At 44.0% G+C, this 20,173-nt stretch overlaps 1 protein-coding gene across 5 annotated transcripts in view; it reads right to left on the bottom strand.

Annotated features, from left to right (window-relative positions):
* Positions 1-20,173, bottom strand: part of LOC138638721 (cytochrome P450 2K1-like) — a 218,838-nt gene that overhangs the window by 22,726 nt on the left and 175,939 nt on the right. For all 5 annotated transcript variants that reach the window (XM_069728247.1, XM_069728250.1, XM_069728248.1 and 2 more), the window contains exon 7: positions 6,809-6,950. In XM_069728247.1, the coding sequence (XP_069584348.1) occupies positions 6,809-6,950 (142 nt within the window). The remainder of the gene's footprint in view (positions 1-6,808; positions 6,951-20,173) is intronic.

The following is a 20,173-nucleotide window of genomic DNA, read 5'->3' as shown; positions in this document are numbered from 1 at the left end:
CTGAAGGACTTGACACAGGTCTTGTACCTTCGACCACTGCACACCTGACAACTCCATGTCTGCCATCCAACTGCCTGGCCATGTATGTGTATTCTCCCACAAATACATAACAGAACGCCTCTGTTTGCACAGTCTCTGAAGCATGTGCAGTGAGGAGTCCCACCTTGTTGCAACGTCGATGATTAGGCGATGCTGTGGAAGGTTCAAAGACCGCTGATGGTTCTGCATACGGCTGGAGTGCACGGGTGAACGGCGGATATGCGAGCAAAGTCTGCGCACTTTGAGGAGCAGGTCGGGTAACCCCGGATAGCTTTTCAGGAAGCACTGCACCACCAGGTTTAAGGTGTGAGCCAGGCAAGGAATGTGTTTCAGTTGGGAAAGGGCTATGGCAGCCATAAAATTCCTTCCGTTATCACTCACTACCTTGCCTGCCTCAAGATGTACAGTGCCCAGCCATGACTGAGTTTCTTGCTGCAAGAACTCGGACAGAACTTCCACGGTGTGTCTGTTGTCGCTCAAACACTTCATTGCCAATACAGCTTGCTGACGCTTGCCACTAGCTGTCCTATAATGGGACACCTCGTGTGCAACAGTGGCAGCTGCGGATGGAGTGCTCATGTGACTGCGGTTTGTGGACGAGCTCTCGCTTCTACAGGAGGATGAGGAGGAGGGGGGGCGAACGCCTACAGCCAACTGTTTCCTAGACCGTGGGCTAGGCAGAACTGTCCCAATATTGCTGTCCCCTGTGGACCCTGCATCCACCATATTAACCCAGTGTGCTGTGATGGACACGTAACATCCCTGGCCATGCCTACTGGTCCATGCATCTGTTGTCAGGTGCACCTTTGTACTCACAGATTGCCTGAGTGCATGGACGATGTGGTCTTTTACATGCTGGTGGAGGGCTGGGATGGCTTTTCTCGAAAAGAAGTGTCGACTGGGTAGCTCATAGCGTGGTACAGCGTAGTTTATCAGGCTTTGAAAGCTTCGCTTTCAACTAACCGGTAGGGCATCATCTCTAACGAGATTAGTCTAGCAATGTGGGCATTCAAACCCTGTGTACGCGGATGCGAGGATGAGTACTTCCTTTTACTAACGAGAGTCTCATGTAGGGTGAGCTGGACTGGAGAGCTGCAGATCGTGGAACTAGTGGGGGTGCCGGTGGACATGGCAGACTGAGAGAGGGTTGGAGATGGTATTCTTGCTGGTGCCCTACATGCAGTGTTTCCTACCATGAACCTGGTGATTCCCTGACTGCTTTGGCCTGGTGATGAAACCTGCACATTTACTGCAGGTGGTGCGGGTAATGGTGGGCTTACAGTGAGGGAAGGGATGTAGCGTTGCTGACTAGCTTCATTGGCAGAGGGTGCTACAACCTTAAGGGACGTTTGGTAGTTAGTCCAGGCTTGTAAATGCATGGTGGTTAAATGTCTACGCATGCAACTTGTATTTAGACTTTTCAGATTCTGACCTCTGCTTAAGGTAGTTGAACATTTTTGACAGATGACTTTGCGCTGATCATTTGGATGTTGTTTAAAAAAATGCCAGACTGCACTCTTTCTACTATCGGATACCTTTTCAGGCATTGCAGACTGAGCTTCTTTAACCGGATGGCCACGCTGTCCTACAACTGGTTTTGGTTTTGCCACGCATTTTTGGCCAGATACGGGCCTGGCAGATGGAACCTGTTGCAATGTTGATGTCTGCTGCGGCTCCTCCTCCTCCGCTTCAGAGTTACTGCCGCCTGCACCCTGTTCCCCCAATGGCTGCCAATCGGGGTCAACAACTGGGTCATCTATGACCTCCTCTTCTATCTCGTGTGCAACTTCATCTGTGTCACCGTTTTAGCCGGTGGTATAGCGTTCGTGACGGGGCAGTACACTGTGAGGGCAATGTTCTGGTCTGAGTCAAAGGAACAGCATTATAATGCTTTAGCATTATAATCTGGCTGTGGTTGTGCATCTGTGCACTCCATGTCCGATTCAACTTGTAATGGGCATGACCTGTTAACTATTTTACTTTCTAACCCAGGAACGGTATGTGTAAAGAGCTCCATGGAGTTACCCGTTGTGTCGCCTGACGCATCCTTCTCTGTTGTTCTTGGTGAAGAAGGAAGCGACTTGTCCCTGACCATGAACATTCACTAACGACGCGCTGCTTTTACATTTAGCAGTTTCAGAAGAGGAAGCAAAAGAGCTAGAGGCAGAGTCAGCAAGGAAAGCCAAAACTTGTTCTTGCTGCTCCGGCTTTAAAAGCGGTTTTCCTACTCCTAGAAAAGGGAGCGTTCAAGGCCTTGTTTAGCCAGACGATGAAGCTGGCTCAACAACTCGAGACTTAGGTGCTATATTGCTTTTCCCACGACCGCCTGATGCTCCACCACCACTACCATCATTACCAGCTGGCAATGACCGCCCACGGCCACGACCTCTTCCACCAGACTTCCTCATTGTTTGAAAAACGTAACCAAACTAATGGTATTTGTTACTGTACAACCAGTTACAAGGTGAACTCAAACTTCTGTTGAATTTATATATCCCATTATAGGTGGGTGAGACTGCAGGGAAAATCAGGCCCAATGTATAACAGTACACAGCTTCAGTGGCAGACAGATATGCCACTAACAGGACTGACGCGGATGCACACACTACCAATAAAAATCTCGCCCTTTTTATTTTTCAGGGAGAATATTGAAGAAATGTGGCCCACTCTTATACAGGAATATGTTCTGTGGCATAAAATGAAAGACAGATGCCACACACAGGACTGGCACAGAGGCAGAATGGCAAATCTTAATCTCCCACTATTTTTTGTGGGGGAGGGAAGAATTGTCAAAAAATCAGGCCCAGTGTTACACAATAGGTTTTCAGTGGCATAAAATGAGAGACAGATGCCACACACAGGACTGGCACAGAGGCAGAATGGCCAATCTTAATCTCCCACTTGTTTTACTTTATTGTAGAAGAATTGTCAAAAAATCAGGCCCAGTGTTACACACTAGGTTTTATGTGGCACAATATGAGAGGCAGATGCCACACACAGGACTGGCACAGAGGCAGAATGGCCAATCTTAATCTCCCACTTGTTTTACTTTATTGTGGGAGAATTGTCAAGAAATCAGGCCCAGTGTTACACAATAGGTTTTCTGTGGCACAAAATGAGAGACAGATGCCACACACAGCACTGGCATTGAGGCAGAATTGTCAATCTTAATCTCCCACTATTTTTTTATTTATGGGAGAATTGGCAAGAAATCACGCCCACTGTTAGACTGTATGTTTTCTGTGCCAGAAAATGAGACACAGATGCCACACACAGGACTGCCACTGATGCAGATTTGCCAATTTTAATCTGCACCTTTTTTTTTTTTTCTTCAGGGAGACTAGTGAATAAATCTGGGCCACTGTATTAGAGTATATTTTCGGTGGCAGAAAGTGGCTTGAAGAGATATAACGAAAAAAAAAAAAGGGGGACTGTACTACAATTACTATCTCCCTGCAGTAATCTCAGCAATGTATGGCAGGCAGCAATAACAAGGAGTGGACTGCTGCACAAAAAAGTCAAAAGTGTGGACAAATAAACAAGATAGTTGTGCAGAAAGGAAGGAGCAACAGGATTTGTGCTTTGAAAAAAGCAGTTGGTTTGCACAGCAGCGTACAAATAGCAATGCAGCTATCAGGGAGCCTTCTAGGGCAGCCCAATGAGCTACAGCGCTGAGGAAAAAAAAAAGTACCCTCCACTGTCCCTGCAAACAAAAGGTGGTGTTGGACAGTGGAAATCACAACAGCATAAGCGGTTTGGGGGTTAATGTACCCTGCCTAACGCTATCCCTGCTTCTGACGAAGCGGCAGCAACCTCTCCCTATGCTCAGATCAGCAGCAGTAAGATGGCAGTCAGCGGGAACGCCTCTTTATAGCCCCTGTGACGCCACAGAAATCAAGCCAATCACTGCCATGCCCTTCTCTAAGATGGTGGGGACCAGGAACTATGTCATCACGCTGCCCACACTCTGCATCCACCTTCATTGGCTTAGAAATGGTGGTGAATATGTCATCAAAATGTGACTTTGGCGTGAAAGTCGCGTACCGTGTGGCCGACCCCACACAGGGATCGGGTCGGGTTTCATGAAACCCGACTTTGCCAAAAGTCGGCGACTTATGAAAATGACCGATCCGTTTCGCTCAACCCTTCTATTCACTGAGGCTTTTGGTGCCGAGTAGACCCCTAATGTCATGACGCACACCATGAGGTTGTAACCTCAATGCGTGCATCTTCTCAAGTTCTGACTTTTCCAAAGGCGGCACATCATGACTACACGACGTGTGTTAGGATGTTAGGCTTAATTGGAGCCAGAAGAGGACAGATCGCTGGTGTCATGTTACAAAGGAAAAAAGGTCAGATGCAGATAGACAGCAGCTATGGTGGAGGGTCACATGAGCAAAGGATGAATATTATTATTTTTTTATGGTATGATTGTTATCATCTGGGGTCTTATGGGGCCCCCAATAATAAGCAATATTCGATTTGCATTGAAAAACTTCAACGTGAATTAAATTTCCTGTCCAAATTCAAGTGAACTGCCAAATTCAAATCAATACTACAAATACAACCCCTGGCAAAAATTATGGAATCACCAGCCTTGGAGGATGTTCAATCCGTTATTTAATTTTGTAGTAAAACAGAAGATCACAGACATGGCACAAAACTAAAGTCAATTCAAATGGCAACTTTCTGGCTTTAAGAAACACTAAAAGAATTCAAGCACTAAAAATGCGGTAGTTAGTAACGGTTACTTTTTTTTAACCAAGCATAGGGGAGAAATTATGGAATCACTCAATTCTGTGGAAAAAATTATGGAATCACCCTGTAAATTTTCATACCCCAAAATAACACCTGCATCAAATTAGATCTGCTCGTTAGTCTGCATCTAAAAAGAATTGATCACACCTTGGAGAGCTGTTGCACCCAGTGGACTGACATAAATCATGGGTCCAACATGAGAGATGTCAATTGAAACAAAGGAGAGGATTATCAAACTCTTAAAAGAGGGTAAATCATCACACAATGTTGCAAAAGATGTTGGTTGCTCACAGTCAGCTGTGTCTGAAATCTGGACCAAATACAAACAACATGGGAAGGTTGTTAAAGGCAAACATACTGGTAGACCAAGGAAGACATCAAAGCGTCAAGACCAGAAACCTAAAGCAATATGTCTCCAAAACAGTAAATGCACAACAAAACAAATGAGGAACGAATGGGTGGAAACTGTAGTCAACGTCTGTGACCGAACTGTAAGAAACCACCTAAAGGAAATGGGATTTCATACAGAAAAGCTAAACAAAAGCCATCATTAACACCTAAACAGAAAAAAACAAGGTTGCAATGGGCTAAGGAAAAGCAATTGTGGACTGTGGATGACTGGATGAAAGTCATATTCAGTGATGAATCGCGAATCTGCATTGGGCAAGGTGATGATGCTGGGACTTTTGTTTTATGCTGTTCCAATGAGATTTATAAAGATGACTGCCTGAAGAGAACATGCAAATTTCCACAGTCATTGATGATATGGGGCTGCATGTCAGGTAAAGGCACTGGGGAGATGGCTGTCATTACATCTTCAATAAATGCACAAGCTTATGTTGATATTTTGGACACTTTTTCTATCCCATCAATTGAAAGGATGTTTGGGGATGATGAAATCATTTTTCAAGATGATAGTGCATCCTGCCATAGAGCAAAAAATGAGAAAAATTCCTTGAAAAAAGACACATAAAGTCAATGTCATGGCTGCAAATAGTCCAGATCTCAATCCAATTGAAAACATTTGGTGGAAGTTGAAGAAAATGGTCCATGACAAGAATCCAACCTGCAAAGCTGATCTGGCAACAGCATTCAGAGAAAGTTGGAGCCAGATTGATGAAGAGTCCTGTTTGACACTCATTAAGTCCAGGCCTCAGAGACTGCAAGCTGTAAGAAAAGCCAGAGGTGGTGCAACAAAATTCTAGTGATGTGTTGGAGGGTTTTTTTTTGTTTGTCGAGTGACTCCATAATTTTTCCCCTATGCTTGGTGAAAAAAAGTAACCATTACTGACTACCACATTTTTTGTTCTTGATTTCTTTTAGTGTTTCTTAAAGCCAGAAAGTTGCCATTTGAAATGACTTTAGTTTTGTGCCATGTCTGTGATCTGCTATTTTTCTTCAAAATTAAACAACTGAATGAACATCCTCCAATGCTGATGATTCCATAATTTTTGCCAGGGGTTGTATACCAACAACAGGAGATAAGGAAGTCTACTCCCTCTTTATTTGTCATAGATTATGCCCAATACATTCTCTCAGAGAAGTCTAAAGACTGTTTCATGACTCTGGTTTCTTATTTCTGATGTATTTATTATTTATTTAAAGGCCTTCAGCTCGATCTAGGTCCATAGCTACTTGATGGATGAATGATCTGTAGGAAGTTTGATCTTGTGCCAGCATAGATAGGTCCACTGTTATATTGATAGTATCAAGCCATCGAAAGGCTCAACTTCCTCTTCATCTTGTTCCTTATATTTTCACAAACATGATGTCCTTCTTCAGTGATTACTCTCTTCATGATGTGTCCAAGTAGGCAAGGCATATCTAGTTGGTGTAAAATAAATGTCTGACCTGCTGATCGCAGTTTAAGGTATATGGCTGCCAGAATAATCATCCACAGAAAATAAATACAGATAATGAGAAAAGAATGTTTATCACTGTCTGATTTTAATAAGTAAAAGCAAAATGAAGTAAAAATGATACATTCCCATACAAAAAGTGTGTCTCTTACTTTGGATTTCTGGGTACTTCATCATCAGTAGAAGGCCCCATCTCAGGGTGATTGAGGATGTCTCCATGCCAGCTTCAAAGAGATCCGCAACCAGCTGTGTTAGGTTTTCATTGGTGAAGTATAATTTAGGATTTGGCTTTTCCTAATGTAGAAAATACATAAAAAACACGTTCTTTGAGAAGCCACTTTGAACTGCTGCTCTAGCAAGAATCCAAACTCAAGCATTAGCTACAAACACAGAGCATGGAGGAGGGGAGCAGAGAAACTAACAATAGGAGAGTGTTTGTAAATATTGTTTGCGCATGAATTCTTGCCAAAGCCGCAGATCAGAGCAGCTTCTAAAAGAGCATGAACTTGGTAGTTAAAACAGCACTTTTAGCATTGTTTTATAGCATTAGCGTTATAACAGTGTGTTAAAATGTCTGTGTATGTGACAGTTTTCTCACTATTTCCACAATATTTATCTATCTATCTATGTATCTATCTAGTTATGATCAAACCTTTTGAAATTCAAATTTGCCATCTTTGTCAAACATTTCCCAAAAATTTGATTTTCAAGCCCCTTGAATGGGTGTAAAAAGAGAAAGAGAGAGAAAAAAATATAGAAAGAGAGCAAAAAGAAAGAGAGGCAGAGTAAAAAGGAGAGATAGAGGAAAATTGAACAGAAGCTTTTGCTTTGCAAAAGTTAAAAGAAATGTGTGGATACTTGAATACATCAATCAATTACACTGTGACGCCACCACTCATATCTCTGTGTCGCTATTGATACAACTGATACAACTAAGGGCAAGTGCAGACGTCGGTATTTTCTTTCATCCTAGAGAGTTTGGCTGATTATGTGAATCACATTCTCATCAGTTTTATTAGAGTGTGGTCATAGTGTGATCCAATTCTTTCGGATGAGGAGAACATGGAGATAAAAAGTTCTCCATCTTGTCCATGGACTCATTGACTTGCATGGCCAACTGTGAACCGAATATTGGACCAAACTAGAGCTTTCTTCAAATTTTTGCTTGGATCGGCACTGACTGAGAATGAAATTGGACATGGGCACGGTTAACCCCTTCATGACCCAGCCTATTTTGACCTTAAAGACCTTGCCGTTTTTTGCAATTCTGACCAGTGTCCCTTTATGAGGTAATAACTCAGGAACGCTTCAACGGATCCTAGCGGTTCTGAGATTGTTTTTTCGTGACATATTGGGCTTCCTGAGAGTGGTAAATTTAGGTCAATAAATTATGCGTTTATTTGTGATAAAAACGGAAATTTGGCGAAAATTTTGAAAATTTCGCAATTTTCACATTTTGAATTTTTATTCTGTTAAACCAGAAAGTTATGTGACACAAAATAGTTAATAAATAACATTTCCCACATGTTTACTTTACATCAGCACAATTTTGGAAACAAAATTTTTTTTTGCTAGGAAGTTATAAGGGTTAAAATTTGACCAGCGATTTCTCATTTTTACAACGAAATTTACAAAACCATTTTTCTAGGGACCACCTCACATTTGAAGTCAGTTTGAGGGGTCTATATGGCTGAAAATACCCAAAAGTGACACCATTCTAAAAACTGCACCCCTCAAGGTACTCAAAACCACATTCCAGAAGTTTATTAACCCTTCAGGTGCTTCACAGCAGCAGAAGCAACATGGAAGGAAAAAATGAACATTTAACTTTTTAGTCACAAAAATTATCTTTTAGCAACAATTTTTTTTATTTTCCCAATGGTAAAAGGAGAAACTGAACCACGTAAGTTGTTGTCCAATTTGTCCTGAGTACGCTGATACCTCATATGTGGGGGTAAACCACTGTTTGGGCGCACGGCAGGGCTTGGAAGGGAAGGAGCGCCATTTGACTTTTTGAATCAAAAATTGGCTCCACTCTTTAGCGGACACCATGTCACGTTTGGAGAGCCCCCGTGTGCCTAAAAATTGGAGCTCCCCCACAAGTGACCCCATTTTGGAAACTAGACGCCCCAGGGAACTTATCTAGATGCATAGTGAGCACTTTGAACCCCCAGGTGCTTCACAAATTGATCCGTAAAAATGAAAAAGTACTTTTTTTTCACAAAAAAATAATTTTAGCCTCAATTTTTTCATTTTCACATGGGCAACAGGATAAAATGGATCCTAAAATTTGTTGGGCAATTTCTCCTGAGTACACTGATACCTCATATGTGGGGGTAAACCACTGTTTGGGCACATGGTAAGGCTCGGAAGGGAAGGAGCGCCATTTGACTTTTTGAATGAAAAATTATCTCCATCGTTAGCGGACACCATGTCGCGTTTGGAAAGCTCCTGTGTGCCTAAACATTGGCGCTCCCCCACAAGTGACCCCATTTTGGAAACTAGATCCCCCAAGGAACTTATTTAGATGCCTAGTGAGCACTTTAAACCCTCAGGTGCTTCACAAATTGATCTGTAAAAATGAAAAAGTACTTTTTTTTCACAAAAAAATTCTTTTCGCCTCAATTTTTTCATTATCACATGGGCAATAGGATAAAATGGATCATAAAATTTGTTGGGCAATTTCTCCCGAGTACGTCGATACCTTATATGTGGGGGTAAACCACTGTTTGGGCACTCGGCAGGGCTCGGAAGGGAAGGCGCGCCATTTGACTTTTTGAATGGAAAATTAGCTCCAATTGTTAGCGGACACCATGTCGTGTTTGGAGAGCCCCTGTGTGCCTAAACATTGGAGCTCCCCCACAAGTGACCCCATTTTGGAAACTAGACCCCCCAAGGAACTTATCTAGATGCATATTGAGCACTTTAAACCCCCAGATGCTTCACAGAAGTTTATAACGCAGAGCCATGAAAATAAAAAATAATTTTTCTTTCCTCAAAAATGATTTTTTAGCCTGGAATTTCCTATTTTGCCAAGGGTAATAGGAGAAATTGGACCCCAAATGTTGTTGTCCAGTTTGTCCTGAGTACGCTGATACCCCATATGTGGGGGTAAACCACTGTTTGGGCGCACGGCAGGGCTCGGAAGGGAAGGCACGCCATTTGGCTTTTTAAATGGAAAATTAGCTCCAATCATTAGCGGACACCATGTCATGTTTGGAGAGCCCCTGTGTGCCTAAACATTGGAGATCCCCCAGAAATGACCCCATTTTGGAAACTAGTCCACCAAAGGAACTAATCTAGATGTGTGGTGAGGACTTTGAACCCCCAAGTGCTTCACAGAAGTTTATAACGCAGAGCCATGAAATTTAAAAAAAAAATTATTTTCTCAAAAATGATCTTTTAGCCTGCAATTTTTTTTATTTTCCCAAGGGTATCAGGAGAAATTTGACCCCAAAAGTTGTTGTCCAGTTTCTCCTGAGTACGCTGATACCCCATATGTGGGGGTAAACCACTGTTTGGGCACATGCCGGGGCTCGGAAGTGAAGTAGTGACGTTTTGAAATGCAGACTTTGATGGAATGCTCTGTGGGCGTCACGTTGCGTTTGCAGAGCCCCTGATGTGGCTTAACAGTAGAAACCCCCCATAAGTGACCCCATTTTGGAAACTGGACCCCGAAAGGAACTTATCTAGATGTGTGGTGAGCACTTTGAACCCCCAAGTGCTTCACAGAAGTTTATAATGCAGAGCCGTGAAGATAATAAATACGTTTTCTTTCCTCAAAAATAATTATTTAGCCCAGAATTTTTTAATTTTCCCAAGGGTAACAGGAGAAATTTGACCCCAATATTTGTTGTCCAGTTTCTCCTGAGTACACTTATACCCCATGTGTGGAGGTAAACCACTGTTTGGGCACACGTCGGGGCTCAGAAGGGAAGTAGTGACTTTTGAAATTCAGACTTTGATGGAATGGTCTGCGTGCGTCGCGTTGCGTTTGCAGAGCCCCTGGTGTGCCTAAACAGTAGAAACCCCCCACAAGTGACCCCATTTTAGAAACTAGACCCCCCATTTTTTTGCCCGGGAGAAGACGGACGGACCCCGGCAGGATCGGTAAGTATGATGGGGTGGGGGGGAGCACGGAGGGGGGGATCGGAGCATGGGGGGGTGAATCGGAGCACGGAAGGGGTGGAACGGAGCACGGGGGGGTAGAACGGAGCACGGGGGGGTGGAACGGAGCACGGGGGGTGGAACGGAGCATGGAGGGGGGTGGATCGGAGTGCAGGGGGGGTGATTGGAGCACGGGGGGGTGATTGAAGCACGGGGTGAGCGGACAAGAGCACGGGGGGGAGCGGAGCACAGGACAGAGGGGAGCCGGAGCAGTGTACCGGGCAGATCGGGGGGCTGGGGGGGCGATTGGTGGGGTGGGGTGGGGGCACATTAGTATTTACAGCCATGGCCGATGATATTGCAGCATCGGCCATGGCTGGATTGTAATATTTCCCCAGTTATAATAGGTGAAATATTACAAATCGCTCTGATTGGCAGTTTCACTTTCAACAGCCAATCAGAGCGATCGTAGCCACGGGGGGGGGGTGAAGCCACCCCCCCTGGGCTAAACTACCACTCCCCCTGTCCCTGCAGATCGGGTGAAATGGGAGTTAACCCTTTCACCCGATCTGCAGGGACGCGATCTTTCTGTGACACAGCATATGCGTCACAGGTCGGATTGGCACCGACTTTCATGACGCATACGCTGTCACAGGTCGGGAAGGGGTTAAATAGACTAATATCAATTGGTCCAAGTGCGATCCAAAGTATTGTCAGATCATGCTCAAATCAATAACATGGTCGTATGCTTGTTTTTCATCTCTAGTGTCTTTTTCTGTCCCTAGGCCGGAAGAGATGTGCACTCTGACCAGCAAATCCCTACTCTGTAAATGCAGAACATAGCGCTCATCTTTTATACTGGCCGTCTTAGTCTCCCATGATTGGATGTGCTATAGAATGTTTTGGGATAACTACAGGACAAAAAGGGAATCTCCATAATGTTAGCACAACCTTTTTGTTAATATTTCTGTTTTTTTCCAGGTAAGACCCTATTGCGCTTCTCTGCTCCCTTTCGTCTAAACATATTAAAATGGCGATAGGCATTTTTCATTTTTGGCTGCATGTAATTATTATTATTATCATTATAATTATTTTAGCACCATTTATTCCATGGAGCTTTACATGTGAAAAGGGGTATACATCAAAAAGTACAATAATCTTGAACAAAATTAGTCAAGAACTAGTAATAGTGGAGAGAGAACCCTCCCCAGAGAGGGCTCACAGTCTACAAGGGATGAGTGAGGATACAGTAGATGAGGGTAGAGCTGGTCATGCAGTAATATGGTGCAAAGAGGGTTAGTGCAGGTTGTACGCTTGTTGGAAGAGGTAAACCTTCTGTTCCTTTCAATACACCCTAAGAAACAATGTGGAGTACAAGTCCAAAGTAATTATAAAAGGTACAAGTCTATTACATAATGTATCACATTATTCACAAACAAGGAATAAAGATAAATACAATATCAAAGGCTATTACATGTTAAGCGAGGAGAAATAAGGTAGAACAAACCAGTGTGTCATCCCTAAAATACCACATAGATTCTAAAATAAAGTTCTTAGTGCTTTGTAGTTAATGGGAGAAAGCACCAGGACAGGGTGGTAACCTTGTGGGACACCAACAGATAGGGGGCAAGAAGAGGAGGTGGTGTGTGAATGGGAGATGTTAAATGTCTGGTCTGTAACGTATGAGGAAATCCAAGATAGGGCCAAGTTTGTGAAGGCAAGAGATCAGAGAATCTGTAGTAAGAGGCAATGGTCCACCGGGTCGAAGGCAGAGGACAGGTGCAGAAGGAGGAGGACAGAGTAGTTTAGCTTGAATTTGTCAGGTAGTAGGTCATTGATGTTAGGAGTCGAGTTCCCGCCGCTGCACAGGGGGAATCTCGAACCATGTCCGCTGCGGTCTCCCATTCTCCTCCAGCCACAGTGGAGCCTGCTCAGCAGAGACGTCGGTCCCAGTGTCTTGCTCAAACTGATAATGTGCTAATGGTTACTGCTGCCTTTCCAGGTTCTGCCTTTGTAGTCAGTACTGATCAGCAACGAGCAGGCATTTCAGGGACTAAGTCCTGCTTTTCCCATACTGAGTATGCCCACAGGATGACCTCATTGGAGGTCGGGGGTCACACGCTCAGGTCCTGTAGCAGCTCCAAATGGACCATTAGGAAGGTCCTAGAGAGCTACAGCTATAAAAGGTTTGTCTTGAGGCATAAGAGAAGTGATATGGGGAGATAGAAAGACAGAGAGGATGGATCAAGAGTGCTCTTTGAGGATGAGTGTGATTGAGGCATGTTTGAAGAATGAGGGGAAGATACCAGTTATTGATGACAGATTGTAGAGGTTAGGGTTGGGATTAAGACTGTGGTGAGTTTATTGATGAGGTGGGACAAGATCGGTTCAAGTTCACAGGTGATGAGACGTGATCTGGAGAGTAGAGAGGAAGATTGACCTTCCAAAATGGCGGAGAAGCAGGTTTTTGGAGGAGTAGGGCTCAATATTTTTTAGGAGGCGCTGTTGGGATTTTTATTTCAAAGATTTGTCTGATGTTATCAATCTTCTGCTTGAAGAATGAGGCAAAGTATTCAGCTGAGGTAAAAAGAGAGGCATGGGTTGTTTGAGAATGGAGGAGACAATTGAAAGTATTGAATAGCTGTTTATATGTGAGACAGGGAGGATCTGAGAGATGAACAGTATGTTTGTTTTCCTGCAGTGAGTGTGGATTTTAAAAATAGCCAGGTACTGTTTCAATGTGATGAAGTGTAGAGATGAGCGAATTTGATCGGCGAATGTTCGCCAAATATAAATTTGGCACAAGTATAGCACTTTCGGGTCTGTGATCAGAAAGCCGAGCAAAAATTGCATAAAATCAGTAAAAATTGGTCTCATTCAGTAAAAGTGCAGGAAAATATTGGCATTGACACAAAAATGTTTCCCGCACTTTAGCAAAGATAAAGGTGGTTTATCATGATCGTTTGCCACATGGATGATGAGAGGAGGGGAGTTGAAGAGCTCAGAGGCGTGGTGTTCTTGTAAGCACATCACAGCAGTCATTTTTTTTCCTAACTTTATGTGTCCACATTGCAGCTAACCAATCAGTGAGAAGGAAGCACCCAGAATGTTCTGACACTACTGCTTGTGTCATTGGCTGCTGAAAGCATATGTCTATCTGCATATCAATAGTGGACATGTTGTCTTAGCGCAATTTTGACACTGATACAGCGCAGAGAGGCTGCTCCTGCCGCTGCCACTGTTTGCATCCAAATTTGAGCTATTTAGTTAGGCAGTTGTGTAGCAGTCAGATAATGTAGGTAGATGGTGTCCAGTGTGGCTGTAAAATTTACCTTCAGGATTTTGTTTTTTTGGGGGGAGGCATTACTGAGATTGTCAAAGCCGGCAGGAACATGTCCTGTAAGTGTGTTGTGCACTGCTTCTATTGTGCTCTGTGCACGAATATACCAGTCTAAATAATATTTCAGTAGGTAAATATGGAAAAGCCTGCTGTATCCCACATTTTAGCTAGTTAGGTGGTTGTATATCAGTCAGATATTGACGGTACCTTATCTCCAGTGACGCTGTAAAATTTACCTTAATAATTTTTTTGGGGGGTCATACTTAAGTGCACAAACAAATTCAGCAGGGCATGTGTTGTGCACTGCTTCTATTGTTATCCATGCATGAGTTTAACATGTAGCTAGTGAAAAAAAATTAAACAGCCAGCTGGTTCCCACCAAGTAATTTACTGCTGTGGTGAAATAAAACTGTCTACAAACCTAAGGTGCGTTAAAAAAAGTTATAATTTTTGCAGGTGCCAAATGTGAAACAGCCTTATGTATCCCACGTAGTCATTTTGTGGCGGTGATAGTAACTGTCTGCAGACCTAAGGCATACTAAAAGAAAATTATAATTTGACAGTTGCAAAAAGTTCGTCAAACCACTGTAGCACACATTGTCATTTGTTTGGGTTGAAATAAAGCTGTAGAGGGCTGATCCAGAGGCCACAAATACATTTTTCTGTTATTAAAGTCATAAAGTAAAAGACCTAAATTTAAAAAGTGTTTGTAGCATCTAGTGTGTTATAGAGGGCTGATATATAGGCCACAAAAAAGTCTTCTGTTATTAATGTTATACAGCAAGGGACCTGATTTGAAAAAGAGTTTGTAGCAAATAATGTGTAATAGAGGGCTGAATCACTAGTGAAGCAAGCAACGTCACGTCCTATGCAAAGACAACTGACAACTTATGTTACTGGACAAGCTACAGCTCTACCTTTCTTTGGCAGCTGTACAGCAGTATGCCTTGTTGATGAAGCCCAGAAAGAGCATGTACTAGATTGTATAGCAAGTGCATCTTCAAGAGGCCTCTCTTCCTCTTCCTCCACATCAACATCACACCCAGTACAGTCCACAAATATGACACCAAAATTCCCCTTGCTTCCCTTCACGTCCCAACTATCCAAACGTTCAACTGACTGCATGGAACCATATATGGGCTATTCTGAAATGCTGTTCACATATTCTATGACATGTTCATCAGATGTGTACTCAAAAGCTTTGCAGAGTCAAGATGCGGAAATCTGTACAGATGCCCAAATTTTTTTTAGCTTGGATCCTGGGCAGGAAGAACTTTGGTCCCAACAGCATCCTGACCCCTGTCATCAGACTTTAACCCATAGGGGGGAGGTGATCCTGACGAGACTCAGATATCTGAAGCTCACGCAGACTGTACTGTGCTGTCATGGCAAGAAGAGGAGAGTGACTCCAATGGCCAGGAATGTAATAACACAGAGGATGATGATGAGGTGTTGGATCCCAGTTGGTGTGAACATAGAGGCACACAGCGAAGTAGGTCATCTGAGGAGGAAGACGAGGAGGTTACGCTGCACCATAGTGATGCAGACACGACGAGTGATGCATCCTCAGCCACAACTGTGTCTCTGAACAGTGTCATCAACTGGTCTGTAGCTCATAGGGGTGGCAAGGGTTGCCTAGCCTGGGCCTTTTTTGATGCCACAAAGGATGAGCCAACTTGTAAAAAAACTGAGTTGAGGTAAAGCTGTAATAATTTACTACTAAATGTATAAACCTTCACATGCGCAATCAACATGCTATAGTGTGGGAATCCCACTGTGCAAAAATGCAGAACAGCGTACATCAACCACCATCAGCCGCCCAATCAATTGCATCTGCTGCTTCTTCCTCCTCCTCTGTTACTTTGCCAACTATTGAGATGCAGGTTTTTGACCACAGAACCTTGGGTTGTTTACCTGATCGAGTCACGTTGACTGAGAGGCCGCCTTCAGCTGTAATGGAAGTGGAGATGCCTGTTGTTTTTGACTGATCTCAGAGAACAATCACACCACAAGTTTCTCAATCCAGAGTAACATCTCCACCTGCCCCTCTCATTGTCCAGTAGTTTGTCCAGATCACCATACTCTGCCCTCTCACATCACAGCAGCCAGCCGTCGGTTCCACAGATGTGTGTCACGGAAAAGATTGTTTCCTCCTACGCACAAAGCTAAGAGGTTAAACTCCACCATTTTAAAATTGTTGGCCACAGCAATGCTGCCTATCCGCCTGGTGGAAATGGATGGTTTCCAAAGCTGATGGCCATCGCAGTCTCCCAGTACCTATTACTCAGCCACCATTATTTTTCAAAGAAATCTGTGCCTGCACTACATCATAATGTAGCAGACAATATCACCCATTCTTTGACAAAATCTATGTCTGCCAGGCTGCATTTCACCACAAACACTTGGACAAGTAAACTTGGCCACTGGTGGCTGTTGGGACACAAGTCTTGGAATCCCCAAGGCCTGTAGGCCAATCCTCTATATTATTCACTTCCTGCACTGTTTATGCCTTTTCTATTTCCTCTAGTGCCTCCACCTGCATCCTCAACCTCTGCCTTCACGAGACACGCGTTCAAACAGTGCGTAGCGAACCCCTATCACTTCTGTACTGCGCAGCCAAGGCGCACCAAAATCAAGCAGTCTTAAAATTTATATTCATTGGAAATAGCAGTCATACAGCTGAAGAAATGTGGACAGCTATCCAGACTGAGTTTGATCAATAGCTGTCTTCGCTGAACCTGCATGCAGGGAAGGCTGTGTCCGATAATGGTGCAAACATGGTGACGGCCCTACGGCAAGGCCTTACAAGGCTCACATCCTTAACCTGGTGGTGCAATGTTTTCTCAGTCACTATCCTGGCCTGGGAGACCTGCTTCAGAAAGCACATAAGCTGTGTGCTAATATCCGCCATTCGGACCCCTCTGCTCATCGACTTGCATTTATACAGATTGGGCACAGATTAAGAACCTCTGCTCCCTTTTGCACAGTTTTGAAATCGCTACGAAGATGGTAAGTGATGATGATGCCGTCATCAGCATCACTATTCCTGTCATTTATATGTGGGAGAAGACTTTGAAGAGCTTTCGGGAGGAGTAGTTATGATTAGGAATAATGCTAAATACTGGGTTGCCACTTTATTAGTTACACGTTATAAAACAGTTAATAATGTTGTCAGATGGTTCCTGCCCTAGACAGGGACCTGCGGATGCTGCAGTATCGAAACACACTTGTATACAACCTTAAGAGAGCTTTTTGCCAAGACAGCAGTGAAGCACACAGTTTGCGTTCCACCTGTAGACTTACAACCTCCAGCCCGTCAATTTGTTAGCACCAAAACATTAGCAGCAGCAGCAGAAGAAGCAATTTCTAGGAGTCCTTTGACACTTTTTTTTAGACCAACTCATGCACCAGCACAGCAGAGTCCAAGTCCAACACGTGGTGAACGAATGGAGAGGATGGTGCAGGAATATCTAGAACTAAATATCAATATCATCAGGTAGAGTTTGGACCCTTTCACATTTTGGTCTTCCAAAATTGATGAGGGGTCTGAGCTCGCCTCACATGCCTTGGAGATTTTATCGTGTCCAGTAGCCAGCGTTCTCTCAGAACATGTCTTCAGTGCTACTGGTGGTGTCCTGATGGATAAGCGCATACGGCAGTCCCCTGAAAGTTTTGACTGCCTAACTTTCATTAAGATGAAGAAGTCAAGGATCTCCAAGGACTTTTACACCCCAATTGCAGACTGCACAGAATAGTTATTTAATTTTTTATTTTATATAGCGCTAACCTATTCCGCAGCACTTTATACACATTATCATCGCTGTCCCCGATGGGGCTCACAATCTAAATTCCCTATCAGTATGTCTTTGGAATGTGGGAGGAAACCCATGCAAACACGGGGAGAACATACAAACTCTTTGCAGATGTTGTCCACGGTGGGATTAGAACCCAGGACTCTGCTAACCACTGCGCCATTGTGCTGCCCCACATACTGAAACAGTAGATCCATGAAATTAAATAGAAAGAAGTATATTGGATCTATAAATTGGGTAGCCTGAAACCACAAGGTTTAAATTAAATAAATGAGGTCTTTATCTGAACAGTGCAGCTTCCCCTTCCTTCTTCATGAATTTTATATTTTTATGCATAATTAATTTGATATTTGCATAGTTTTAGTTACCTATATTTATTATGATAGGCGGATATTAAAATAACAGGTTTATCTGAATGCACAGCCCCCCCCCCCTTTTTCATGAATTTTTGATACATTTATATTTCTGCACCTTGTATTTATAATTGTTTTTTTTTATCATTTTGTGATTTTATTCCTTCGTACATATTCATTGTAGTTAATATATATTTTTATATTTATACCTGTTTCTTCCTGGTGTCATCTAGGGTTAATATGATTACTCATTGCCTTTGTGGGAATTCAATGCAATCTTACTCGTATATATTTATAATTTTTCATACACATAAAAATTCCTTCTTTCTCCACTTTTATAATGTGCAAAAACCATATATTGGTATAGTCGGGAGTTTCTTCTTGGGAGTGTAAGATCAATTCCTGTCGGGGAGTTTACAAGGTTAAAAAGGAATTGTAACAACAATAATGCTCACAAAGATGATCTAGCCAAATCATGTATTAAATTTAACAAACGCGGTTATCCCAATTGGATGTTGAATAGAGCTCTCAATATAGTTTCCCCCAAAAATCAAGATCTTATTGCATCACGGGTAATTAATGACAGTAAAAAGATTACCGTATTTTTCGGAATATAAGACGCACCGGACCATAAGACGCACCCCAAATTTGGGGTGAAAATTGCAGAAAAAAAGATTTTTTATAACATGGGGGTCCGTCTTATTGTCCGAATTTACAGTATCTTATGGCGGTGGCAGAGCAGGGTCACAGGAGGCAAGGTGTCGGCAGAGGTGGGGTGATGCTGGGATGAGGAGGTGCTGGGATGAGAAGGTGCTGGGATCAGGAGGTGCTGGGATCAGGAGGTGCTGGGATCAGGAGGTGCTGGGATCAGGAGGTGCTGGGATCAGGAGGTGCAGTGAGAGGTATGGCGTACCATGCAGGCTTACCTAGGTGGCAGAGGTGCGGTGGCAGAGGTCCGGTGGCAGAGGTGCGGTGGCGGGGGTGTGGCGGCAGAGGAGGCGCAGTAAGCGGGGTCCCTTTCCCCGGTATGGTGATGCAGCAGGCCCGGTATGCAGCAGAGCCGGGTGAATCCTCTTGTTATCGGTGGGCGCGGCCATCTTCCTGAGGCCGTGCGTGTGCAGATGAAGCGCTCTGCTCCCGGGGCTTCAGGAAAATGGCCGCGGGAGGCCGCGCGTGCGCAGATGGAGATCGCGGCGGCCATTTTCCTGAAGCCCCGGGAAGCAGAGCGCTCCATCTGCGCACGTGCGGCCTCCGGAAAATGGCCGCCACCACCGATAACAAGAGGATTCACCCGCCTCTGCTGCATACCGGGCCTGCTGCATCATCATACCGGGGAAAGGGACCCCGCTTACTGCGCCTCCTCTGCCGCCACACCCCCGCAACCGCACCTCTGCCACCGGACCTCTGCCACCGCACCTCTGCCACCTAGGTAAGCCTGCATTGCGACTATTAGACGCACCCCCCATTTTCCCCCTTTTTTTGGGGGGGGGAAAGTGCGTCTTTTAGTCCGAAAAATACGGTAATATCGATACAAATATTAATTCAGTTTCTAATCAACGTGCTGACAAACCAGGGATTCAAGCTAAAAACCAGGGATTCAAGCTTGAGGAGGCTAATTTGCATATTCCAGGTGCCTTCTGGGAAGAGCGAAGAGTCTCCCTAAGCTAGAAGATCGTTGGGTACAGCCGGGACCAGCTGCTTGGAAAGCATCGCCAAACCAGGGATTCAAGCTTGAGGAGGCTAATTTGCATATTCCAGGTGACTTCTGGGAAGAGCGAAGAGTCTCCCTAAGCTAGAAGATCGTTGGGTACAGCCGGGACCAGCTGCTTGGAAAGCATCGCCAAACCAGGGATTCAAGCTTGAGGAGGCTAATTTGCATATTCCAGGTGCCTTCTGGGAAGAGCG

Source organism: Ranitomeya imitator, chromosome 5, assembly GCF_032444005.1.
Source record: "Ranitomeya imitator isolate aRanImi1 chromosome 5, aRanImi1.pri, whole genome shotgun sequence".
NCBI lineage: Eukaryota > Metazoa > Chordata > Amphibia > Anura > Dendrobatidae > Ranitomeya > Ranitomeya imitator.
The sequence above is the reverse complement of the archived record's forward strand: the minus strand, read 5'-3'. Positions and strand labels throughout refer to the sequence as shown.